Source organism: Ascidiella aspersa, chromosome 8 (assembly GCF_963924565.1).
Source record: "Ascidiella aspersa chromosome 8, kaAscAspe10.2, whole genome shotgun sequence".
In the NCBI taxonomy this organism is placed as follows: domain Eukaryota; kingdom Metazoa; phylum Chordata; class Ascidiacea; order Phlebobranchia; family Ascidiidae; genus Ascidiella; species Ascidiella aspersa.
Window position 1 is genome coordinate 9,286,731 of NC_139454.1, and position 26,732 is coordinate 9,313,462.

Here is a 26,732-nt window from a genome sequence, read left to right on the forward strand (position 1 = left end):
ACAACGTTTTAGATTCGCGAAAGAACTTTCGCTGGAGGCAGCGTTATCAGCAACTCCTGGATACTCACAGCAGCTCACCTGTTTAAGGACGTTTGTGAATCAAAAGACCAAACGAAATTCAAGAAATTCCATGTAATCATGGGTAAGGACTTCGCGAAATGACCTTAAAATGGTAAGCTGTATAATGACAGAGCTGGTTTGTTCAAAGTAAATTTGGACGCTGGGACAAATAAAAATTATTTCGTGTTTCTTAGTTTTTATTTAACTGACATTCTTTTTAACTTCCATACATTGCATTTATGCATTACGGACCTGCATTATGTTGAGAGTTCCTAGCGTTACCTTAAATATAAAAGACAGCAGATCAGTTTTCGAATTATTAGTAAAGGTAGCATGGCATGAGTCTGTTACCTCCTCAACTAGTGGTTGTATCTCGAATATGATGTTTAAGCAGTCCTAATATATATCTGCTATTTCAGCCCTTTGTTTTACAGGAACACAGCATCTTGACGTTAGCCTGGAGGATTTTACAAATTCAGGATCAAACATCAGGGTGTTCGAACCAGCTGTAATTTACTGCCACAAAAATTTCAAATCAATTTTAAATGGATACGACATAGCACTGGTTTGTAGTTTATTTTTTGAACCTATAACTTACTTATCAACGATGTTTAGTGTTAAGGCATTGGCGACACATTTTTCGTCATGAATATTGTTTTATTTTCTATATTTGAACTTTGCGGAGCAACTTAACCTCGGACATAGTTAATAAATATGGTGCAACGACAATCGAACCCGATATTAGACCAGCGTTAGAAAAGCTTACCTTTAGATAATTAGATATTTTCCGAAGAATTTGTTGGGTCACAAACCATGGCAGAAATGTCTTTTTTTGTTTAGTATCGGGTCGGAACCAATACCACCCTTATAATGAACGAGTCTAAATGCTTCGATTTGGCAGCAAATATCGATGCGGTGTTATCGGACACGCCTAAATGCCACGGCGTAGTAAAAAACTTCTATAAAAGGGTAATCCACTTCGTTTGGTATTTCCAAAGATCAAACTCGGTCGAGAGCTGATGACGTCAGGGAACGAGTTTGTGCCGCGCGGTTCATCTTCTGGGTGGGTGACCTTTAACCCGAACATCCGGCCTGTGTGCTTGCCCTGTAGCGAGGATGGGTGCATTCGCGATGATCAGAGCTGCCGGGAACAAGGTAGATAAATAAAGGGAAATACATTGTTTTTAAGTCTAAAGTGAAGACATTTTTTTTTCAGATACCGACATTTCAGGACAAGGAAAATTTAGTGATAAGTAGGGCCATTTTTATTTTAACCTAAAAAAACATTTTTTTTACTTTTTATTTATCAAATTTTAACTTTATTTTAACCTAACGAAATTGCTTGTTTGTAGAGGCCACAGTTCTTCCTTGAATTGATGCCAGTTAACCAAACATAATATTTTGTCGATTTCAGACGTTTTAGCTTGCTTAGGCATTTTTGTATTACAGAATGTCAGTAGGCTATTTCTAAAATCCAAATTGCTGATCTTCGAAAAGACCACGTTTATGAAGATAAAGTATTTTATAAATTTTTTTTAAATACGTAACAATAAAGAAAAAAATGGACAATTTGCGATAAAAGTTACTGCTGATCCAAGTGGGCATTGTGACATATTTCCTGTTTTTATGGGATAATATGGTTTAATTGTGTCGCAGTTCCTGATTTACAATGCTTCCACGACGATTTTTACAAAAACTACTCTCAAGAAACACAAAAACTTTGTCAAAGGCTATAATTTGACAAATTTTGACTTTATTAATAAATTTTAACTTTATTGTAAATTTTAACTTTATTTTAACCTATATACTTCTTAGAAACAGTCCCTTAGGTGCTAAAAACAACTTTATTATTTGATTCGTGGACAGATGAGCTCCTTAAAAATTTTTAACTTTACTGACTTTTGCGGGCCCTAGTGATAAGAAAAGCTCTTCCTTTCCAGTTAAAAATAAAATTAAAGCTTTTACCGTAAAAATAAAATTATTATCTAATCATGTTGATTAAATTTAAGTAAGGTCTTATTTTCCTTGTGTACAGTTGTCTAACCTTAATATCTTAACGCGAGTAAATTATTATCTAAAAGTGGCGTAAATGTATTTGATGTTCCAAGCTTTGCCAATCTAAATTTGAAGCACATGTGAGGCAGTTTTCCATAACAAACTATAGTCAATCGTTTGTTCGATAGCGATATACCTATTTTACCCCTCTATTTTTTTTTATTAAGGTTCAAACACGGCTAGTGCAAAGAACGCCTTACACATTGTCACCGGGTTCGGCCACACAACAACATTAGCGGACAGTTCGGTCAGTTCGGACGTCGTTATAAGCGAGGTCCTTCAACAAGGAGTGGTTCGCTTAAGGGACAGAGAGGAGTACGGAATGATTGGTGCTGACTTTTATCGCCTTGTATTTATGCCTAAACGCCAATTGTTAAGTGTGTATTGTGGGAACCCGAAGTTTTTAAAAGACAATTAGCGATTCAGTTGAATTCAAAACAATTTACATAAATAAGACACTTATCCTAATTTTTTTTAATCTAATTTGTGCATTATGTATATATTATGTATACTTGAGGAAAAATGAAAAATACAAGATTTTAGTTTTTGCTAAACTAGGAATTTTAATTGCATCCCTGAAAACTTAGATCCGAGAAAACATAAAATGTTCGGTTACTCAACAAAGTAATATTCCCAGACTGGCCCGTTACCGTTAGACGTAACTATTCAAAATTTAAAGAGCACGGTTACCGATTAAATTGCCGTGACTTCACCCGTACTTTTTGTACAATTTGCTTCTTCCTTGTTACAGGTGTAGTAGGGCGGCTAAGCATCGAAACCAAAGTTTCACCGAGCAAATGGTTTGCGCTCTAGGACACGAGCAAGGCAGGGTAGTGGACGCATGCAAGGGAGACAGCGGAGGTCCTCTTGTTAGAGAGGTGAATTGAAATACGAAACATATAACCATATCACGGGTCTGATAATATCGGGTAGGAGTCGATATTTGGCCAAGTGGTATAGAACAACTTGCTGATGTTCTGACGTATTGCTACCGATCACACTACCAATTATTATGACCATTTTACCCATAGTCCAGCCCTCGGATGACACCTCCAGCTTAATACCACAAAAACATAAACACCACATACACTACTTTTTAGTAACATACTGAGTTAAACTTTTGTGCCATCAAAGTGCATGCAATATCTCAAATACAGTTCTTCGTCACATCTTCAGGCCACCTACCACCTAGTTCTATAGTGGCTTTAAGATTCGCTGTAAATCACGTGATACTTTTTTACCCTTTTTACTTAAAAAAACACTACTTACAGTTAAAATAATAACTATATGTCTTTCATGTTATTTAAGGAAAAATCGGCGTTGTATTGTGGTAAATCAATTGCTTTACTTAACTGTACAGTACTTAAGTCACTGTTTTAAAACTATACTTGACGTAAGAACTGAGGTGAAGATATCCATATCGGCTAAATTTGTCATTGTTTTCTGTTGTACCGGTGCTTATGAGTTAGCTTTGTCATACTGGTTTATTGAACTACAGTGCAATATAGTCATTGTTTGTTGCCCTGGCCCTGTTTTCCCCCCACCACTGTAGAAACGAACACTGAAGTGTATTTTGCTCGAAGTTGCTGTGCTATAATGACTAAAGTCAATGACTTGACTGAACCTACTCCACATATTTTTTATGATTTGACATGAGCTTTCTAACAAGTCACATGATTTTTGACTTAAGTGTTGCTGAGTATTTTTTGGTAAATTTTGGTTAGTTGCTTATCGACCTTGTGTATTCAGCGAACAATAGAATCGACAGAAACGGGAACACGTTTATTGGGCAACGTGATAATCCTGATGACATCATACGTTATCATGCTCCAAAATTTGATTTACAAAACTAGGATTAGACTATTTAGCCTTAGCGTCCCCTGTTGTCCAGCCAACAACCTTACATTAACGAAAACTACCACGAGATAAAAGTTTACCTGAATAAGTCGTGTAATCGGTGCCATAACTGTACTGCAAACACAGTTTTCTTTGTACGTGGGATTAAACATGGCGCAACGCGTAAAAAAAAACATATGCCGCCAACGCAACTGCTGATATAAAATGCTTATCCTGTTTAGGTTGTTAATGATGCCAGCACGAAAAGCACCTGGATGCAAGTTGGTGTCGTCAGCTTCGGTTTTGGATGCGGATTGAACTATTCGCAGAACGGAATGGAACACCCTTATCCAGGATATTACACTGATGTATATTCGTTTCTTCCCTGGCTCAGGAGTACAATGAAAAACGAAAGTAATTCTATTTGTTTTTTTAGCCAATTTGAGTATCGGTTTTTTATATTTGAATCAACTTGAAAAAATTCACACTTATGCAATAACTTGACGAAAGTCACAGATTATTTTAATGATCGACCTGACTTTAATAGTCTTAGGTACTTTCGCAGAATGACGTTAGTCACCTTTCGTGAATTTTTTGCTTTTACTGTACTTATACTCTGTTAAATTTTAAAATAACTTGGAATAAGTTGTTATAACCATTAATTGAATAACTTATTCACTCACTATAAATTGGATAACTTAGGTAGTTGGCTAAAAACTTATATACAAAATTGAAAAGCGTTTAGAAAACTTAGCAGCACGACAAAATTTTCTGCGCAGATTGTACCTGCCCTCGTAACACAACAACAATTGAGAAGGAGGGTCGGATATGCACACCCTCCTGTTTATTGGATCAGGATTGCTCAGCACCAGATGAAATATGCGTTTGCGACAATGCTTGCGGGAAGTCTTGTGTTAATCCCGGTAAGATTTTGGAATCAACTGAATAACGATACTTTCAATATTGTTTAATGTCGAGATTCGTACTGGCTCGTTATTATGCATTTCACTTTTGGAAAAGACCCACAAATTGAACGACAAGGTTATTAATATTCTATGTAAACTATATTACTTTGCACCAGCTATAGTATTTACTAACATCTTGTACAAACATCTATTTCTTTTTTGTCGGGTTTTAGTAATTAAAGCATTTTGATAGCGGGAAATCTTATTTATTTATCGAAAATTATTATTGTTTCTCTCTCAAAAAAATATGAAAAAAGTTATAAAGACATTTTTATGTGTATCCATAGTTGGCTGACTGAATAATGTTTTAGAGTGCAATGGAAGGTGCGCTTAAAATCTCACCAATATCTTACTTTTTGTTAGAAACTTACTTGCATAAAAATTTAATAGTAGTTTCCTTGTCCATTTGCATAGCACTGTTTAAGACATGTATCAAAATGAACAGCATCAAATCGCTTTCAAATTAACGAGTAAACCAACAATTTCACGGGTTCTTCGTCAGCTTAGTACTGACTTAAATCAATAAAACAACAATTCTTTGGTACATTTGTAATCGAACTGATTCGTAACTTTTTTGGAAAGTTGTAATCTGCCATTTTGAAATCCACATCAGAATTCACCAAGCTTTTTACAAATGACCGGATAACGCCTAAGTAACCGCGCGCAGGATTTAATACTTATGTGGAATTTTATTAACTTGATCCAAAGTACGAAATTAACATAAAGAAATATAAACGGGTGTAACTGTATATAAACGGGTGTAACTGATGTGGCCTTCATATCACTGATAATGGCATGAGCATTTGCCGAAACGTTTGAACAATAAAGCATGTCGCTTTTTACGTCTATTTGGGCCGTTATTTTCACCATTAAACATAAAATATATTTAGTATTGGAAGCTTGGCGAAAATGTTTACTGAAATTCTCACAATTTTTGGTTTGATTTGCATTAAAGGAATATTTCCTTTCAACAAAATCATCTTATTTTAGTTTATTCGATGCCGTATGACGCGGGATTGAAAAATTAACCACGCGGGTCGCACCTATCACGTTTAGGTCTTGGTGACCGCTGGTCTATCAAGATAAAACTAAATTCTGGACATTGTGTTTTAACGACCGAGTTCTCGAAAGTTTGAAAAGTAACTTGCGAAATTGGGTTTAATTTTTTTTCGAATTTGTTGGGTCACAAACCATGGCAGAAATGTCTTTTTTTATTTAGTATCGAGTCGGAACCAATACCATGGCTCTTATTGCATTTTATTTAGTTAAAGTTAGTGAATGTATTATTTACTTTGCCTACCGCGATCGATCAAAATAAGGGCAGTATAAAACATAGTGATTTACAAAAGTGACATAATTTAAGCCAGTTATCAAAAGCACTGCATTGACTATGGGTGGCATGTTGACTGAATTTACAGCGTTTCTAATAATGCAACAAGAGGATAAGCCATGTTGGGGATCCCGTTTTTGCCATACTCGTAAGCTTGTTGGTACAATTGTTTGCGTATGAATAAAGTGCAGTAAATTGGAAAAAAGTTTTCACAATGTTTACAGTTCAGTTGTATTGTTTCAATTTTGTGTATTTCAAGATTATAGTAAACCATATTTAAGGATCACACTCCTAGAGTTGGACTACATAAATCGTATTCGGTATTTCCTTCGGTTTATTCCAAACAAGAACATTTTATCGCAGGAGATTTGGCGCTACCGCCAGAGGAATTAAACCAGTGTGGTATATCCGGCGGGTTCTCAGACATTGCCAGAACATCTCGACTTGAGGCTAAGGTTACTCCACGAGTGCTTGGCGGACAACCGGCCAAAGTGGGAAGATGGCCGTGGCAGGTTGCCGTTGCCCGCCAGACCAAGCCTTTGGAGGCAAGACCAATTTGCAGACTTTACCATATGGCATTATACATATCGGACAGGGACGAATTAAAGGTTACCGTACGAAAAAAACTCTCACGAAAATCACTAGAGACACCGATTACAATAGAGTATTTCCGCCATTCTAAACAATGTATAATTTCAAACATGTACTGCATCAGGCTTACATATGGCTGTATTCGCCAATAACACTAATGTATACGTTTCGCTTTAGCCACTAGCATGTCTACGAAATAACATATTGTTCTTACTGCGAAAACTTTTAGGTTACGCTATGTTTCTTAACATGTACTCCAGGCTTGCATATTGCTGTATTGCAAAATAACTCATAGGTTTCGCATAATGCACGAGCATATTTAGGAAATGGCATATCGCTTACTGCAATGTGGGGTGACATAATAGTTGGGTTTTCATCATTCAACAACGTTTTAGATTCGCGAAAGAACTTTCGCTGGAGGCAGCGTTATCAGCAACTCCTGGATACTCACAGCAGCTCACCTGTTTAAGGACGTTTGTGAATCAAAAGACCAAACGAAATTCAAGAAATTCCATGTAATCATGGGTAAGGACTTCGCGAAATGACCTTAAAATGGTAAGCTGTATAATGACAGAGCTGGTTTGTTCAAAGTAAATTTGGACGCTGGGACAAATAAAAATTATTTCGTGTTTCTTAGTTTTTATTTAACTGACATTCTTTTTAACTTCCATACATTGCATTTATGCATTACGGACCTGCATTATGTTGAGAGTTCCTAGCGTTACCTTAAATATAAAAGACAGCAGATCAGTTTTCGAATTATTAGTAAAGGTAGCATGGCATGAGTCTGTTACCTCCTCAACTAGTGGTTGTATCTCGAATATGATGTTTAAGCAGTCCTAATATATATCTGCTATTTCAGCCCTTTGTTTTACAGGAACACAGCATCTTGACGTTAGCCTGGAGGATTTTACAAATTCAGGATCAAACATCAGGGTGTTCGAACCAGCTGTAATTTACTGCCACAAAAATTTCAAATCAATTTTAAATGGATACGACATAGCACTGGTTTGTAGTTTATTTTTTGAACCTATAACTTACTTATCAACGATGTTTAGTGTTAAGGCATTGGCGACACATTTTTCGTCATGAATATTGTTTTATTTTCTATATTTGAACTTTGCGGAGCAACTTAACCTCGGACATAGTTAATAAATATGGTGCAACGACAATCGAACCCGATATTAGACCAGCGTTAGAAAAGCTTACCTTTAGATAATTAGATATTTTCCGAAGAATTTGTTGGGTCACAAACCATGGCAGAAATGTCTTTTTTTGTTTAGTATCGGGTCGGAACCAATACCACCCTTATAATGAACGAGTCTAAATGCTTCGATTTGGCAGCAAATATCGATGCGGTGTTATCGGACACGCCTAAATGCCACGGCGTAGTAAAAAACTTCTATAAAAGGGTAATCCACTTCGTTTGGTATTTCCAAAGATCAAACTCGGTCGAGAGCTGATGACGTCAGGGAACGAGTTTGTGCCGCGCGGTTCATCTTCTGGGTGGGTGACCTTTAACCCGAACATCCGGCCTGTGTGCTTGCCCTGTAGCGAGGATGGGTGCATTCGCGATGATCAGAGCTGCCGGGAACAAGGTAGATAAATAAAGGGAAATACATTGTTTTTAAGTCTAAAGTGAAGACATTTTTTTTTCAGATACCGACATTTCAGGACAAGGAAAATTTAGTGATAAGTAGGGCCATTTTTATTTTAACCTAAAAAAACATTTTTTTTACTTTTTATTTATCAAATTTTAACTTTATTTTAACCTAACGAAATTGCTTGTTTGTAGAGGCCACAGTTCTTCCTTGAATTGATGCCAGTTAACCAAACATAATATTTTGTCGATTTCAGACGTTTTAGCTTGCTTAGGCATTTTTGTATTACAGAATGTCAGTAGGCTATTTCTAAAATCCAAATTGCTGATCTTCGAAAAGACCACGTTTATGAAGATAAAGTATTTTATAAATTTTTTTTAAATACGTAACAATAAAGAAAAAAATGGACAATTTGCGATAAAAGTTACTGCTGATCCAAGTGGGCATTGTGACATATTTCCTGTTTTTATGGGATAATATGGTTTAATTGTGTCGCAGTTCCTGATTTACAATGCTTCCACGACGATTTTTACAAAAACTACTCTCAAGAAACACAAAAACTTTGTCAAAGGCTATAATTTGACAAATTTTGACTTTATTAATAAATTTTAACTTTATTGTAAATTTTAACTTTATTTTAACCTATATACTTCTTAGAAACAGTCCCTTAGGTGCTAAAAACAACTTTATTATTTGATTCGTGGACAGATGAGCTCCTTAAAAATTTTTAACTTTACTGACTTTTGCGGGCCCTAGTGATAAGAAAAGCTCTTCCTTTCCAGTTAAAAATAAAATTAAAGCTTTTACCGTAAAAATAAAATTATTATCTAATCATGTTGATTAAATTTAAGTAAGGTCTTATTTTCCTTGTGTACAGTTGTCTAACCTTAATATCTTAACGCGAGTAAATTATTATCTAAAAGTGGCGTAAATGTATTTGATGTTCCAAGCTTTGCCAATCTAAATTTGAAGCACATGTGAGGCAGTTTTCCATAACAAACTATAGTCAATCGTTTGTTCGATAGCGATATACCTATTTTACCCCTCTATTTTTTTTTATTAAGGTTCAAACACGGCTAGTGCAAAGAACGCCTTACACATTGTCACCGGGTTCGGCCACACAACAACATTAGCGGACAGTTCGGTCAGTTCGGACGTCGTTATAAGCGAGGTCCTTCAACAAGGAGTGGTTCGCTTAAGGGACAGAGAGGAGTACGGAATGATTGGTGCTGACTTTTATCGCCTTGTATTTATGCCTAAACGCCAATTGTTAAGTGTGTATTGTGGGAACCCGAAGTTTTTAAAAGACAATTAGCGATTCAGTTGAATTCAAAACAATTTACATAAATAAGACACTTATCCTAATTTTTTTTAATCTAATTTGTGCATTATGTATATATTATGTATACTTGAGGAAAAATGAAAAATACAAGATTTTAGTTTTTGCTAAACTAGGAATTTTAATTGCATCCCTGAAAACTTAGATCCGAGAAAACATAAAATGTTCGGTTACTCAACAAAGTAATATTCCCAGACTGGCCCGTTACCGTTAGACGTAACTATTCAAAATTTAAAGAGCACGGTTACCGATTAAATTGCCGTGACTTCACCCGTACTTTTTGTACAATTTGCTTCTTCCTTGTTACAGGTGTAGTAGGGCGGCTAAGCATCGAAACCAAAGTTTCACCGAGCAAATGGTTTGCGCTCTAGGACACGAGCAAGGCAGGGTAGTGGACGCATGCAAGGGAGACAGCGGAGGTCCTCTTGTTAGAGAGGTGAATTGAAATACGAAACATATAACCATATCACGGGTCTGATAATATCGGGTAGGAGTCGATATTTGGCCAAGTGGTATAGAACAACTTGCTGATGTTCTGACGTATTGCTACCGATCACACTACCAATTATTATGACCATTTTACCCATAGTCCAGCCCTCGGATGACACCTCCAGCTTAATACCACAAAAACATAAACACCACATACACTACTTTTTAGTAACATACTGAGTTAAACTTTTGTGCCATCAAAGTGCATGCAATATCTCAAATACAGTTCTTCGTCACATCTTCAGGCCACCTACCACCTAGTTCTATAGTGGCTTTAAGATTCGCTGTAAATCACGTGATACTTTTTTACCCTTTTTACTTAAAAAAACACTACTTACAGTTAAAATAATAACTATATGTCTTTCATGTTATTTAAGGAAAAATCGGCGTTGTATTGTGGTAAATCAATTGCTTTACTTAACTGTACAGTACTTAAGTCACTGTTTTAAAACTATACTTGACGTAAGAACTGAGGTGAAGATATCCATATCGGCTAAATTTGTCATTGTTTTCTGTTGTACCGGTGCTTATGAGTTAGCTTTGTCATACTGGTTTATTGAACTACAGTGCAATATAGTCATTGTTTGTTGCCCTGGCCCTGTTTTCCCCCCACCACTGTAGAAACGAACACTGAAGTGTATTTTGCTCGAAGTTGCTGTGCTATAATGACTAAAGTCAATGACTTGACTGAACCTACTCCACATATTTTTTATGATTTGACATGAGCTTTCTAACAAGTCACATGATTTTTGACTTAAGTGTTGCTGAGTATTTTTTGGTAAATTTTGGTTAGTTGCTTATCGACCTTGTGTATTCAGCGAACAATAGAATCGACAGAAACGGGAACACGTTTATTGGGCAACGTGATAATCCTGATGACATCATACGTTATCATGCTCCAAAATTTGATTTACAAAACTAGGATTAGACTATTTAGCCTTAGCGTCCCCTGTTGTCCAGCCAACAACCTTACATTAACGAAAACTACCACGAGATAAAAGTTTACCTGAATAAGTCGTGTAATCGGTGCCATAACTGTACTGCAAACACAGTTTTCTTTGTACGTGGGATTAAACATGGCGCAACGCGTAAAAAAAAACATATGCCGCCAACGCAACTGCTGATATAAAATGCTTATCCTGTTTAGGTTGTTAATGATGCCAGCACGAAAAGCACCTGGATGCAAGTTGGTGTCGTCAGCTTCGGTTTTGGATGCGGATTGAACTATTCGCAGAACGGAATGGAACACCCTTATCCAGGATATTACACTGATGTATATTCGTTTCTTCCCTGGCTCAGGAGTACAATGAAAAACGAAAGTAATTCTATTTGTTTTTTTAGCCAATTTGAGTATCGGTTTTTTATATTTGAATCAACTTGAAAAAATTCACACTTATGCAATAACTTGACGAAAGTCACAGATTATTTTAATGATCGACCTGACTTTAATAGTCTTAGGTACTTTCGCAGAATGACGTTAGTCACCTTTCGTGAATTTTTTGCTTTTACTGTACTTATACTCTGTTAAATTTTAAAATAACTTGGAATAAGTTGTTATAACCATTAATTGAATAACTTATTCACTCACTATAAATTGGATAACTTAGGTAGTTGGCTAAAAACTTATATACAAAATTGAAAAGCGTTTAGAAAACTTAGCAGCACGACAAAATTTTCTGCGCAGATTGTACCTGCCCTCGTAACACAACAACAATTGAGAAGGAGGGTCGGATATGCACACCCTCCTGTTTATTGGATCAGGATTGCTCAGCACCAGATGAAATATGCGTTTGCGACAATGCTTGCGGGAAGTCTTGTGTTAATCCCGGTAAGATTTTGGAATCAACTGAATAACGATACTTTCAATATTGTTTAATGTCGAGATTCGTACTGGCTCGTTATTATGCATTTCACTTTTGGAAAAGACCCACAAATTGAACGACAAGGTTATTAATATTCTATGTAAACTATATTACTTTGCACCAGCTATAGTATTTACTAACATCTTGTACAAACATCTATTTCTTTTTTGTCGGGTTTTAGTAATTAAAGCATTTTGATAGCGGGAAATCTTATTTATTTATCGAAAATTATTATTGTTTCTCTCTCAAAAAAATATGAAAAAAGTTATAAAGACATTTTTATGTGTATCCATAGTTGGCTGACTGAATAATGTTTTAGAGTGCAATGGAAGGTGCGCTTAAAATCTCACCAATATCTTACTTTTTGTTAGAAACTTACTTGCATAAAAATTTAATAGTAGTTTCCTTGTCCATTTGCATAGCACTGTTTAAGACATGTATCAAAATGAACAGCATCAAATCGCTTTCAAATTAACGAGTAAACCAACAATTTCACGGGTTCTTCGTCAGCTTAGTACTGACTTAAATCAATAAAACAACAATTCTTTGGTACATTTGTAATCGAACTGATTCGTAACTTTTTTGGAAAGTTGTAATCTGCCATTTTGAAATCCACATCAGAATTCACCAAGCTTTTTACAAATGACCGGATAACGCCTAAGTAACCGCGCGCAGGATTTAATACTTATGTGGAATTTTATTAACTTGATCCAAAGTACGAAATTAACATAAAGAAATATAAACGGGTGTAACTGTATATAAACGGGTGTAACTGATGTGGCCTTCATATCACTGATAATGGCATGAGCATTTGCCGAAACGTTTGAACAATAAAGCATGTCGCTTTTTACGTCTATTTGGGCCGTTATTTTCACCATTAAACATAAAATATATTTAGTATTGGAAGCTTGGCGAAAATGTTTACTGAAATTCTCACAATTTTTGGTTTGATTTGCATTAAAGGAATATTTCCTTTCAACAAAATCATCTTATTTTAGTTTATTCGATGCCGTATGACGCGGGATTGAAAAATTAACCACGCGGGTCGCACCTATCACGTTTAGGTCTTGGTGACCGCTGGTCTATCAAGATAAAACTAAATTCTGGACATTGTGTTTTAACGACCGAGTTCTCGAAAGTTTGAAAAGTAACTTGCGAAATTGGGTTTAATTTTTTTTCGAATTTGTTGGGTCACAAACCATGGCAGAAATGTCTTTTTTTATTTAGTATCGAGTCGGAACCAATACCATGGCTCTTATTGCATTTTATTTAGTTAAAGTTAGTGAATGTATTATTTACTTTGCCTACCGCGATCGATCAAAATAAGGGCAGTATAAAACATAGTGATTTACAAAAGTGACATAATTTAAGCCAGTTATCAAAAGCACTGCATTGACTATGGGTGGCATGTTGACTGAATTTACAGCGTTTCTAATAATGCAACAAGAGGATAAGCCATGTTGGGGATCCCGTTTTTGCCATACTCGTAAGCTTGTTGGTACAATTGTTTGCGTATGAATAAAGTGCAGTAAATTGGAAAAAAGTTTTCACAATGTTTACAGTTCAGTTGTATTGTTTCAATTTTGTGTATTTCAAGATTATAGTAAACCATATTTAAGGATCACACTCCTAGAGTTGGACTACATAAATCGTATTCGGTATTTCCTTCGGTTTGTTCCAAACAAGAACATTTTATCGCAGGAGATTTGGCGCTACCGCCAGAGGAATTAAACCAGTGTGGTATATCCGGCGGGTTCTCAGACATTGCCAGAACATCTCGACTTGAGGCTAAGGTTACTCCACGAGTGCTTGGCGGACAACCGGCCAAAGTGGGAAGATGGCCGTGGCAGGTTGCCGTTGCCCGCCAGACCAAGCCTTTGGAGGCAAGACCAATTTGCAGACTTTACCATATGGCATTATACATATCGGACAGGGACGAATTAAAGGTTACCGTACGAAAAAAACTCTCACGAAAATCACTAGAGACACCGATTACAATAGAGTATTTCCGCCATTCTAAACAATGTATAATTTCAAACATGTACTGCATCAGGCTTACATATGGCTGTATTCGCCAATAACACTAATGTATACGTTTCGCTTTAGCCACTAGCATGTCTACGAAATAACATATTGTTCTTACTGCGAAAACTTTTAGGTTACGCTATGTTTCTTAACATGTACTCCAGGCTTGCATATTGCTGTATTGCAAAATAACTCATAGGTTTCGCATAATGCACGAGCATATTTAGGAAATGGCATATCGCTTACTGCAATGTGGGGTGACATAATAGTTGGGTTTTCATCATTCAACAACGTTTTAGATTCGCGAAAGAACTTTCGCTGGAGGCAGCGTTATCAGCAACTCCTGGATACTCACAGCAGCTCACCTGTTTAAGGACGTTTGTGAATCAAAAGACCAAACGAAATTCAAGAAATTCCATGTAATCATGGGTAAGGACTTCGCGAAATGACCTTAAAATGGTAAGCTGTATAATGACAGAGCTGGTTTGTTCAAAGTAAATTTGGACGCTGGGACAAATAAAAATTATTTCGTGTTTCTTAGTTTTTATTTAACTGACATTCTTTTTAACTTCCATACATTGCATTTATGCATTACGGACCTGCATTATGTTGAGAGTTCCTAGCGTTACCTTAAATATAAAAGACAGCAGATCAGTTTTCGAATTATTAGTAAAGGTAGCATGGCATGAGTCTGTTACCTCCTCAACTAGTGGTTGTATCTCGAATATGATGTTTAAGCAGTCCTAATATATATCTGCTATTTCAGCCCTTTGTTTTACAGGAACACAGCATCTTGACGTTAGCCTGGAGGATTTTACAAATTCAGGATCAAACATCAGGGTGTTCGAACCAGCTGTAATTTACTGCCACAAAAATTTCAAATCAATTTTAAATGGATACGACATAGCACTGGTTTGTAGTTTATTTTTTGAACCTATAACTTACTTATCAACGATGTTTAGTGTTAAGGCATTGGCGACACATTTTTCGTCATGAATATTGTTTTATTTTCTATATTTGAACTTTGCGGAGCAACTTAACCTCGGACATAGTTAATAAATATGGTGCAACGACAATCGAACCCGATATTAGACCAGCGTTAGAAAAGCTTACCTTTAGATAATTAGATATTTTCCGAAGAATTTGTTGGGTCACAAACCATGGCAGAAATGTCTTTTTTTGTTTAGTATCGGGTCGGAACCAATACCACCCTTATAATGAACGAGTCTAAATGCTTCGATTTGGCAGCAAATATCGATGCGGTGTTATCGGACACGCCTAAATGCCACGGCGTAGTAAAAAACTTCTATAAAAGGGTAATCCACTTCGTTTGGTATTTCCAAAGATCAAACTCGGTCGAGAGCTGATGACGTCAGGGAACGAGTTTGTGCCGCGCGGTTCATCTTCTGGGTGGGTGACCTTTAACCCGAACATCCGGCCTGTGTGCTTGCCCTGTAGCGAGGATGGGTGCATTCGCGATGATCAGAGCTGCCGGGAACAAGGTAGATAAATAAAGGGAAATACATTGTTTTTAAGTCTAAAGTGAAGACATTTTTTTTTCAGATACCGACATTTCAGGACAAGGAAAATTTAGTGATAAGTAGGGCCATTTTTATTTTAACCTAAAAAAACATTTTTTTTACTTTTTATTTATCAAATTTTAACTTTATTTTAACCTAACGAAATTGCTTGTTTGTAGAGGCCACAGTTCTTCCTTGAATTGATGCCAGTTAACCAAACATAATATTTTGTCGATTTCAGACGTTTTAGCTTGCTTAGGCATTTTTGTATTACAGAATGTCAGTAGGCTATTTCTAAAATCCAAATTGCTGATCTTCGAAAAGACCACGTTTATGAAGATAAAGTATTTTATAAATTTTTTTTAAATACGTAACAATAAAGAAAAAAATGGACAATTTGCGATAAAAGTTACTGCTGATCCAAGTGGGCATTGTGACATATTTCCTGTTTTTATGGGATAATATGGTTTAATTGTGTCGCAGTTCCTGATTTACAATGCTTCCACGACGATTTTTACAAAAACTACTCTCAAGAAACACAAAAACTTTGTCAAAGGCTATAATTTGACAAATTTTGACTTTATTAATAAATTTTAACTTTATTGTAAATTTTAACTTTATTTTAACCTATATACTTCTTAGAAACAGTCCCTTAGGTGCTAAAAACAACTTTATTATTTGATTCGTGGACAGATGAGCTCCTTAAAAATTTTTAACTTTACTGACTTTTGCGGGCCCTAGTGATAAGAAAAGCTCTTCCTTTCCAGTTAAAAATAAAATTAAAGCTTTTACCGTAAAAATAAAATTATTATCTAATCATGTTGATTAAATTTAAGTAAGGTCTTATTTTCCTTGTGTACAGTTGTCTAACCTTAATATCTTAACGCGAGTAAATTATTATCTAAAAGTGGCGTAAATGTATTTGATGTTCCAAGCTTTGCCAATCTAAATTTGAAGCACATGTGAGGCAGTTTTCCATAACAAACTATAGTCAATCGTTTGTTCGATAGCGATATACCTATTTTACCCCTCTATTTTTTTTTATTAAGGTTCAAACACGGCTAGTGCAAAGAACGCCTTACACATTGTCACCGGGTTCGGCCACACAACAACATTAGCGGACAGTTCGGTCAGTTCGGACGTCGTTATAAGCGAGGTCCTTCAACAAGGAGTGGTTCGCTTAAGGGACAGAGAGGAGTACGGAATGATTGGTGCTGACTTTTATCGCCTTGTATTTATGCCTAAACGCCAATTGTTAAGTGTGTATTGTGGGAACCCGAAGTTTTTAAAAGACAATTAGCGATTCAGTTGAATTCAAAACAATTTACATAAATAAGACACTTATCCTAATTTTTTTTAATCTAATTTGTGCATTATGTATATATTATGTATACTTGAGGAAAAATGAAAAATACAAGATTTTAGTTTTTGCTAAACTAGGAATTTTAATTGCATCCCTGAAAACTTAGATCCGAGAAAACATAAAATGTTCGGTTACTCAACAAAGTAATATTCCCAGACTGGCCCGTTACCGTTAGACGTAACTATTCAAAATTTAAAGAGCACGGTTACCGATTAAATTGCCGTGACTTCACCCGTACTTTTTGTACAATTTGCTTCTTCCTTGTTACAGGTGTAATAGGGCGGCTGAGCGGGGAAACCTACGTTTCACCGAGCAAATGGTTTGCGCTCTAGGACACGAGCAAGGCAGGGTAGTGGACTCATGCGTTGCAGACAGCGGAGGTCCTCTTATTAGAGAGGTGAATTGAAAGACGAAACATATAACCATATCACGGGTCTGATAATATCGGGTAGGAGTCGATATTTGGCCAAGTGGTATAGAACAACTTGCTGATGTTCTGACGTATTGCTACCGATCACACTACCAATTATTATGACCATTTTACCCATAGTCCAGCCCTCGGATGACACCTCCAGCTTAATACCACAAAAACATAAACACCACATACACTACTTTTTAGTAACATACTGAGTTAAACTTTTGTGCCATCAAAGTGCATGCAATATCTCAAATACAGTTCTTCGTCACATCTTCAGGCCACCTACCACCTAGTTCTATAGTGGCTTTAAGATTCGCTGTAAATCACGTGATACTTTTTTACCCTTTTTACTTAAAAAAACACTACTTACAGTTAAAATAATAACTATATGTCTTTCATGTTATTTAAGGAAAAATCGGCGTTGTATTGTGGTAAATCAATTGCTTTGCTTAACTGTACAGTACTTAAGTCACTGTTTTAAAACTACTTGACGTAAGAACTGAGGTGAAGATAGCCACATCGGCTAAATTTGTCATTGTTTTCTGTTCTACCGGTGCTTATGAGTTAGCTTTGTCATACTGGTTTATTGAACTACAGTGCAATATAGTCATTGTTTGTTGCCCTGGCCCTGTTTTCCCCCCACCACTGTAGAAACGAATACTGAAGTGTATTTTTTTCTCGAAGTTGCTGTGCTATAATGACTAAAGTCAATGACTTGACTGAAACTAATCCACACATTTTAAATGAGTTGACATAAGCTTTCTAACAAGTCACATGACTTTTGACTTAAGGGTTGCTGAGTATTTTTTGGTAAATTTTGGTTAGTTGCTTATTGACCTTGTGTATTCGGCGAACAATAGAATCGACAGAAACTGGAACACGTTTATTGGGCAACGTGATAATCCTGATGACATCATACGTTATCATGCTCCAAAATTTGATTTACAAAACTAGGATTAGACTATTTAGCCTTAGCGTCCCCTGTTATCCAGCCAACAACCTTACATCAACGAAAACTACCACGAGATAAAAGTTTACCTGAATAAGTCGTGTAATCGGTGCCATAACTGTACTGCAAACACAGTTTTCTTTGTACGTGGGATTAAACATGGCGCAACGCGTAAAAAAAAACATATGCCGCCAACGCAACTGCTGATATAAAATGCTTATCCTGTTTAGGTTGTTAATGATGCCAGCACGAAAAGCACCTGGATGCAAGTTGGTATCGTCAGCTTCGGTAATGGATGCGGATTGAACTATTCGCTGAACGGAATGGAACACCCTTTTCCAGGATATTACACTGATGTATATTCGTTTCTTCCCTGGCTCAGGAGTACAATGAAAAATGAAAGTAATTCTATTTGTTTTTTTAGCCAATTTGAGTATCGGTTTTTTATATTTGAATCAAGTTGAAAAAATTCACACTTATGCAATAACTTGACGAAAGTCACAGATTATTTTAATGATCGACCTGACTTTAATAGTCTTAGGTACTTTCGCAGAATGACGTTAGTCACCTTTCGTGAATTTTTTGCTTTTACTGTACTTATACTCTGTTAAATTTTAAAATAACTTGGAATAAGTTGTTATAACCATTAATTGAATAACTTATTCACTCACTATAAATTGGATTGGATAACTTAGGTAGTTGGCTAAAAACTTATATACAAAATTGAAAAGCGTTTAGAAAACTTAGCAGCACGACAAAATTTTCTGCGCAGATTGTACCTGCCCTCGTAACACAACAACAATTGAGAAGGAGGGTCGGATATGCACACCCTCCTGTTTATTGGATCAGGATTGCTCAGCACCAGATGAAATATGCGTTTGCGACAATGCTTGCGGGAAGTCTTGTGTTAATCCCGGTAAGATTTTGGAATCAACTGAATAACGATACTTTCAATATTGTTTAATGTCGAGATTCGTACTGGCTCGTTATTATGCATTTCACTTTTGGAAAAGACCCACAAATTGAACCACAAGGTTATTAATATTCTATGTAAACTATATTACTTTGCACCAGCTATAGTATTTACTAACATCTTTTACAAACATCTATTTCTTTTTTGTCGGGTTTCAGGACGACTTAAAGCATTTTGATAGCGGGAAATCTTATTTATTTATCGAAAATTATTATTGTTTCTCTCTCAAAAAAATATGAAAAAAGTTATAAAGACATTTTTATGTGTATCCATAGTTGGCTGACTGAATAATGTTTTAGAGAGCAATGGAAGCTGCGCTTAAAATCTCACCAATATCTTACTTTTTGTTAGAAACTTACTTGCATAAAAAATGTTTTTTGTACAGGAATGACGTGCGAGAAACTGTCGCCTTTTATAAACGGGCAAAGGGTTGGCAACACAACGTTCAATTCGACTGTAAACTACGCCTGTGACATTGGCTTTGCCTTAACTGGTGACAGTAGCCAAACCTGCAGATTGGACCAAAAGTGGAGTGGAAGTGTTCCATCGTGCGAAGGTATCCAAATAATTAAGCGTGATACGATTTAATAGTAGTTTCCTTGTCCATTTGCATAGCACTGTTTAAGACATGTATCAAAATGAACAGCATCAAATCGCTTTCAAATTAACGAGTAAACCAACAATTTCACGGGTTCTTCGTCAGCTTAGTACTGACTTAAATCAATAAAACAACAATTCTTTGGTACATTTGTAATCGAACTGATTCGTAACTTTTTTGGAAAGTTGTAATCTGCCATTTTGAAATCCACATCAGAATTCACCAAGCTTTTTACAAATGACCGGATAACGCCTAAGTAACCGCGCGCAGGATTTAATACTTATGTGGAATTTTATTAACTTGATCCAAAGTACGAAATTAACATAAAGAAATATAAACGGGTGTAACTGTATATAAACGGGTGTAACTGATGTGGCCTTCATATCACTGATAATGGCATGAGCATTTGCCGAAACGTTTGAACAATAAAGCATGTCGCTTTTTACGTCTATTTGGGCCGTTATTTTCACCATTAAACATAAAATATATTTAGTATTGGAAGCTTGGCGAAAATGTTTACTGAAATTCTCACAATTTTTGGTTTGATTTGCATTAAAGGAATATTTCCTTTCAACAAAATCATCTTATTTTAGTTTATTCGATGCCGTATGACGCGGGATTGAAAAATTAACCACGCGGGTCGCACCTATCACGTTTAGGTCTTGGTGACCGCTGGTCTATCAAGATAAAACTAAATTCTGGACATTGTGTTTTAACGACCGAGTTCTCGAAAGTTTGAAAAGTAACTTGCGAAATTGGGTTTAATTTTTTTTCACCTTAGTGAAATTAGTTTACTAGCCGGTTAGTTAGCCTGATATTATGTTTCCGTAATAGCCAGCGAGAAGTCATGCTTTGTTGTCGGCGACCCACACTATACGACCTTCGATAGGCATTTCTTCGACTTTCAGGGAATCTGTTCTTACGCCATGGTTCGGTATTTGAACAAATCCAGCCCGGATTGGTTCGTCGTTGAGGTACAGTTGGAAAGCCTTACCATATATTGTTGGAATATTAGAAGGCTAATTTATTCGCTGTTAACAAATCATCGTACAAGATAATGCCAACAATTTTTGTGTATGAAACGTTGATTTTTCCTTTCATAGGGCTAATATAAAAGTAAAATGTTTTGAGATATGCAATAAACATGCTGAGGTATTTTATTCAATTAATTGTAAATTATTTTTTGAACTGGTCCAGGCGAAAACTTCAAACGAATGCTAATTTATTCAAGTTGGAGGGTTGTATTGAAATACATTACAGCATTTTATCTAATACCTTTTTATGCAACTGATTTAAAAACACTTTTTAAATTTATTGAACTGTGTAAGATAAATGCTTTACGGCTGTGTTTTCCCAACAGGTGGACAACGAACATCGTGCATCTAACTCCTTGGTGGCTTGGTTGCGTAAGGTTAATATCAAACTGAAAGACAAAACCGTGGAATTAGATAAAGGAAGAGTGGTTAAGGTACAGACATGCTTAAATTTTACATCGATTTGTTTACGTAACCTTACAAAAATGATTATGATTTTATAAGTAAAAATTATAAATTAATTTTTATCGTTTTTACCGAAAAACAATAATTTTACATTATTACCTTATGGAACACAGTTGCTTTGTAGTATCAACAAACCGGTTTACCAGTGTTGTAAACAAGTCATTTCGATATACATTAATTTTAAGTCCAAGTCAAGTCTTTTGCGAAAATAGTAAGTCAAATCTCAGTCCAAGCCATCAGTTGCCCACGTCAAGTCCCAGTCAAGTCATTTAAATAAAAAGAAAATGCTAAACTAAAAAAATTGGTGAATTCGTCCGATTATTATGAGGAAATAATTCTACTAAAAATAATAAAAATGCTATATACAGCATGAAAATTGTTTTACGTGCAAAATGTGATAGACATAAACTTTAACCTAAGGTGACTAAATTACTTAAGTCCACGTCAAGTCATTCGTCCGAACAACGTAAGTCAAGTCAAGTCTATTTAGTCAAAGAAGTTAAGTCATGTCAAGTCATTTGAAAAGGGCACTTAAGTCAAGTCAGTCAAGTCACAGTCATTGATTTAAGTCACTACAACACTGCGGTTTACCAGGTAATATACATCAATGTACATTTGATGCATTTATTAATTCCACCTTCATATCTAAACCTGTACTATCTATCAGATTTAACTCCAACAAAAATTAAAAAAAAAATATTGGCCTATTTCTGCAGATAGACGGAACTGTGGTAAACCTACCCGTCTATAACATCGAAACCGTCAAAAGCATCCGATTGAACGGCAGATTCGTTGAGCTACAAACAACTCTCGGGCTTCGGGTGCTCTACGACGGAGATACATACCTCAAAGTAGCGATTTCATCCAAGCTTTTCGGAAAAGTAGAAGGTAAAACCCTGGCACACATCGTACTACGAACATTATGCATTACATCTATATGTGGAAATCAAAACTTTGCAACACTCGGGACTGTTTTTTTAATGATTGCGTTTTACTTGACATTGGCGACGTACAGTTATCGCCCAGTGTACACTGCAATGAAAGTGCAGAAACGGTGCATTCTGTAAAACAAAAATGGGGTATTTGCAAATATTACGTCTTTTAAGTATAAACAAAATATTATTAAACATATCGAAAATAAAACATATCAAAGTTTGATATCGGGCGTCTGTAAGTTCCTTAGTGTTTGTGAAGGTGCCGACTGCATCAAACCCCGAAAAAGACGAGAATTACTTAAGTACTAATTGGCCCCGAAGACCGAAAGTTAAAGACGCGCGAATTTCCGCGCCTAATTAAACGATTGTGCATGCGATGCTTGGCGCCATTATATAAGAACGAAAATTTAGCTATAGCGAACGGAGAAAAACCTACGCTAAATCAATCGAATACCAGGCGCAAAAACATGACCTTGAGTTACTTTATCGAGAAACCCACTCCACATTCAATCTCATTGGAATTAAACAACTAACGGAGCAGTTACTCTGCGACATAATTGTTTCTTAACAATATATTTTGAAATGAACTTCTTTTAAATACATTTGGCTAATTTTGAATGGCTTTAACAGCGGTGATTTGTTATAATTATAAACATTTTAGCTAAGGAAGCCATAAAAACCAATTATTCTTGGTTGTATTTCCATGAGAGCCATATAATACTTTTTTAACATCTGGTTCTAGGTTGTCAAAAAACTAAATTGAGCACTGAGCAGGGCCGAGATAACACTCTCGAAAAACAAATAGGAATCGCCGAAACGCCGAAAATTTGCTATAATGTAATAAAAAGAACATATAAGTTAGGAAAGCGGTCGTAGCCGACTGGCCGTGTGCAGTTTTATTTGAGATAATGCTGATAAATAATTGCTTAGATTTTTCTGCCATGAAGATTCCTTCATCAAAAGAGCCACATGGCGTCACAAAAAGAGCCATAGGTTCCCGACCCCTACTATAATCGGCATACGTTAACTTTTTTATACTTGTATTAAGGTCTTTGTGGCGACGCAGATGGAGATTCGAAAAACGACTTTAAAGATTTGCAAAGCAATAATATTTTTAATGATTCGAACTTGTTCGCCGTTCAGTATCAAACAGCTACGAAAAATCCGTAAGTATCATCGCAGAACCTGTTTTCACTTTTTTGAGAAAGTCAAAATCTTCTCTTTATTTAACCAAGCGTATGTGCCGTCTCTGTCACAACAGAAACAAGATATATCAAGCCTGTAACAAAAATTTGCTGTAGTACGATATTCTATAATTTAAACCTCAAAAAACATATTTGTTATACCTTAATAGGGCAATCCACATGAATAGGCCTATAGCCCTTTATAATGTGATTAAGCCCTGCTGAAGTAATCAGTTAGCCACGACAAGAATAGAAAAATATAGCCTCAGTGGGGTTTGCTATATATCGCATTACCAATGATATTCAATATGCGCTTTATTGTGCAATTTATTTCAAATGCTATTTTATCAGATGCTCTTCCGGGCAACCTATCAAAAAAGTGCCATGCCCTCCTGAAAACGTTTCGATATTTTCGCAAAATTGTTCGATTTTAAGTGACAAAAACGGCTGCTTTGCAAACTGCCACAAGAAAGTGCAACCGCAAGAATTTCTACAGGTATATTACAAGCATTAAATGAACTAAATGTTAATCGAAACCAGTGTATGTGAAACGTATAGTGATTGATGTAGTACTCATCGATTCAAATGTATATGTCATACACCTTTTGTGAATAAGTTAATAAAAGCCCGTTTGTCTACACTTTTAAATAAATTACCTGTTGAATTATTATATTCCACGAAAAACCTTTTAAGAGCATTTTACAAACCTAAGATATTTTCGATAAAATAGTAGCAAAATGTGATGCGTGATACTAAGTACAGTATAACCAAACTTTTGCAAATATATAAACAAACAATAAAATATTAAGTTAAACTGGCCTAATTCCAGAATTGCATAACTGACGCGTGTGCAAACGACGATGCCATTACAGCCATAGACAACCATGTGGGAGCTTACGCTCAACGTTGTCAAAGCTTTGGTGTGGATATTTGCCCCGAATGGAGACAGCAAACTGGCACAGGTTAATAAGAGTATTTTCGTATCTAGGTAACTGCATTGTTTTATGAAACTCTTACTAACAAGTTACTAAAGGAAAACAAGTCAAGTTGGTGCCTTGATTCAGCACACGACGGCGCAAACTGACAAATACAAACAAAATCAAACAGGCATACGCACCATTCCGAATAGTTGCATTTAAACACGTAGATTTGCGCACTTTGTTGTCCCGATGTAGTATTTTATGCCCTATGATATTTTGTTACGTGTTAAGTACTGCTACGTCCCGTTCCGTTACAAGCATTTACTTAAGGTTACGATCCGTTGCATGTCGTTACATACCGTTACGTTCGGTTTAATGCCGCCACGCGCCATTACCTGTTGTTCTGTTTCGTTATTTTTGTATATTCAAATAACTGTTCTTTACTTACCCTTTTACTAGCTTTTCAGTTTGCCTGTTACATTCCGGTATGCTCCGTTCTTTTACCTTCCGTTACGTTCCTTTACGTTCCTTGATGTTTCGTTACGTTACGTTATGTTCCGTCGCTTCACTTTACGTTAGGTTACCTTACGTTTAGTTGCGTTACGATTCGTTACAATTCGTTGCGATACATCCCGGCGTCATTTACGTTGCGACCCTCAGGTTACTGTACATTATGTTACGCTGCGTTTCGTAACGTTCCTCTATGGTAGGTAGGGTTGCGCTGTTTTACAGAAATTGCATCTCCTGAAAACTCCCACTACACACCGTGCACTTGCACGTGTCGCCCAGCGATATATTGTTACGCTTTACATGCCGTTAGGTTCCTTTACGTATCGCTACCTGCCATTACCTGCTTACTGTTTCGTTAGTGTTCGTAAATTCAAATCAGTGTTGTTTACTTACCTCAACGGTACATTTTATCCGTTGCGTAACGTTACCTTCCTCCATGTTAGGTTATGCTGCTTCTTTTACAGAAATTGTTTGTCCTGAAAACTCCCACTACTCTCCGTGCTCTTCCACATGTCCGCCTACTTGCGTTGAACGCAGGAACGTTACCTGCACTGATCCCTGTTTGGAAGGCTGCGACTGTAACGAGGGTTTCGTGTATTCAGGAGATGCTTGTGTCCCTGGCAGTCAGTGTGGCTGCCTCTATAAGGATCGATACTATAAGGTGGGTTATAATTACGGATTAGATTTCCAAACAGCGGTTCCCAAACTTGGGTCCGCGGAACAAAGGGTCAGTGCAGCAGTTTCAGAGGTTCCGCAAGGAGAATTAGTTCAAGTTTCTAAGCATTAGTCCATGTTTTAGACATTATTATCTGTCATCATTATTGTCTTTAGTTATGCTTTATTATTCGATCATGTAACGTGTTTTATGATGTCTCTTGTGACATCATAAGGCATCTATTATGCTGTACTACCTGCTATCAGCGATTCGTTTGCATTAGTTAGAAAGTTGTTACTTTAGAAAAGAAACGTGACTGCACTAGTGTACTACAAGCAAAAATAGGTCAACTAACTCTTGCATTTTTATAGGGCCGCGAAATATCAAAATAATTGCAGCGGCTCCACCAGGCAAAAAATTAAGAAAACTTTGGGAACCGCTGGGTTAGATGTTAGGATATTTAGATGTCAAACAGCGGTGCCAACAGTATGTAATTCGCAATAGGCTAGCGAGATAAATTTATTCTATAGAATTTATTATTGAAGCTATATTAGCTTAGTTAGAATTACTCCTTTGGTAAAAGCAGACCATGAGTTTATAATTAATCAATCAATCTAAAATACTGTTCCTTTTTAAATCGTACCCAGGACAAGGAATCATTAATGTCGTCACTCTGCGACGAAATATGCGTTTGCGAGAACAACTCAATGACCTGTGAATACCACAGATGCAATGAGCGTGAATTTTGTGGAAAAGACCTCAACGGAATGAACGCTTGTCTACCAATAGGTAAGCGCAACAACACGCAAGCATTTCTAACGGTTCAAGCATTTTCCTGTTACAAAAGCAGTGCATATTTTATCAAGGTAACGTAACGACATTTTACGTAAATTAGCGTAATTTGACGAAACTTATCATATCTTAACGTAACGCAACGTAACGGTACGAATCCTAACGGAATTTAACGGAACTTAACGTTACATTACTTTACTTATCGTTACTTAACGAAACAGAACGTAATTTTACGTAGCTCAACGTAACCGTAGCGGAACGTT

At 36.2% G+C, this 26,732-nt stretch overlaps 1 protein-coding gene across 1 annotated transcript in view; it reads left to right on the top strand.

The window, feature by feature from the left end:
* Positions 1-26,732, top strand: part of LOC146135975 (uncharacterized) — an 81,032-nt gene that overhangs the window by 39,231 nt on the left and 15,069 nt on the right. The window contains exons 37-68 of the mRNA XM_083396114.1: positions 13-142; positions 495-625; positions 1,059-1,215; positions 2,283-2,430; positions 2,867-2,993; positions 4,194-4,365; positions 4,731-4,874; positions 6,610-6,791; positions 7,233-7,362; positions 7,715-7,845; positions 8,279-8,435; positions 9,503-9,650; positions 10,087-10,213; positions 11,414-11,585; positions 11,951-12,094; positions 13,830-14,011; positions 14,453-14,582; positions 14,935-15,065; positions 15,499-15,655; positions 16,723-16,870; positions 17,307-17,433; positions 18,634-18,805; positions 19,176-19,319; positions 19,762-19,932; positions 20,809-20,948; positions 21,335-21,442; positions 22,190-22,361; positions 23,457-23,574; positions 23,944-24,088; positions 24,422-24,554; positions 25,487-25,683; positions 26,325-26,466. Of these exons, the coding sequence (XP_083252240.1) occupies positions 13-142; positions 495-625; positions 1,059-1,215; positions 2,283-2,430; positions 2,867-2,993; positions 4,194-4,365; positions 4,731-4,874; positions 6,610-6,791; positions 7,233-7,362; positions 7,715-7,845; positions 8,279-8,435; positions 9,503-9,650; positions 10,087-10,213; positions 11,414-11,585; positions 11,951-12,094; positions 13,830-14,011; positions 14,453-14,582; positions 14,935-15,065; positions 15,499-15,655; positions 16,723-16,870; positions 17,307-17,433; positions 18,634-18,805; positions 19,176-19,319; positions 19,762-19,932; positions 20,809-20,948; positions 21,335-21,442; positions 22,190-22,361; positions 23,457-23,574; positions 23,944-24,088; positions 24,422-24,554; positions 25,487-25,683; positions 26,325-26,466 (4,717 nt within the window). The remainder of the gene's footprint in view (positions 1-12; positions 143-494; positions 626-1,058; positions 1,216-2,282; positions 2,431-2,866; positions 2,994-4,193; positions 4,366-4,730; positions 4,875-6,609; positions 6,792-7,232; positions 7,363-7,714; positions 7,846-8,278; positions 8,436-9,502; positions 9,651-10,086; positions 10,214-11,413; positions 11,586-11,950; positions 12,095-13,829; positions 14,012-14,452; positions 14,583-14,934; positions 15,066-15,498; positions 15,656-16,722; positions 16,871-17,306; positions 17,434-18,633; positions 18,806-19,175; positions 19,320-19,761; positions 19,933-20,808; positions 20,949-21,334; positions 21,443-22,189; positions 22,362-23,456; positions 23,575-23,943; positions 24,089-24,421; positions 24,555-25,486; positions 25,684-26,324; positions 26,467-26,732) is intronic.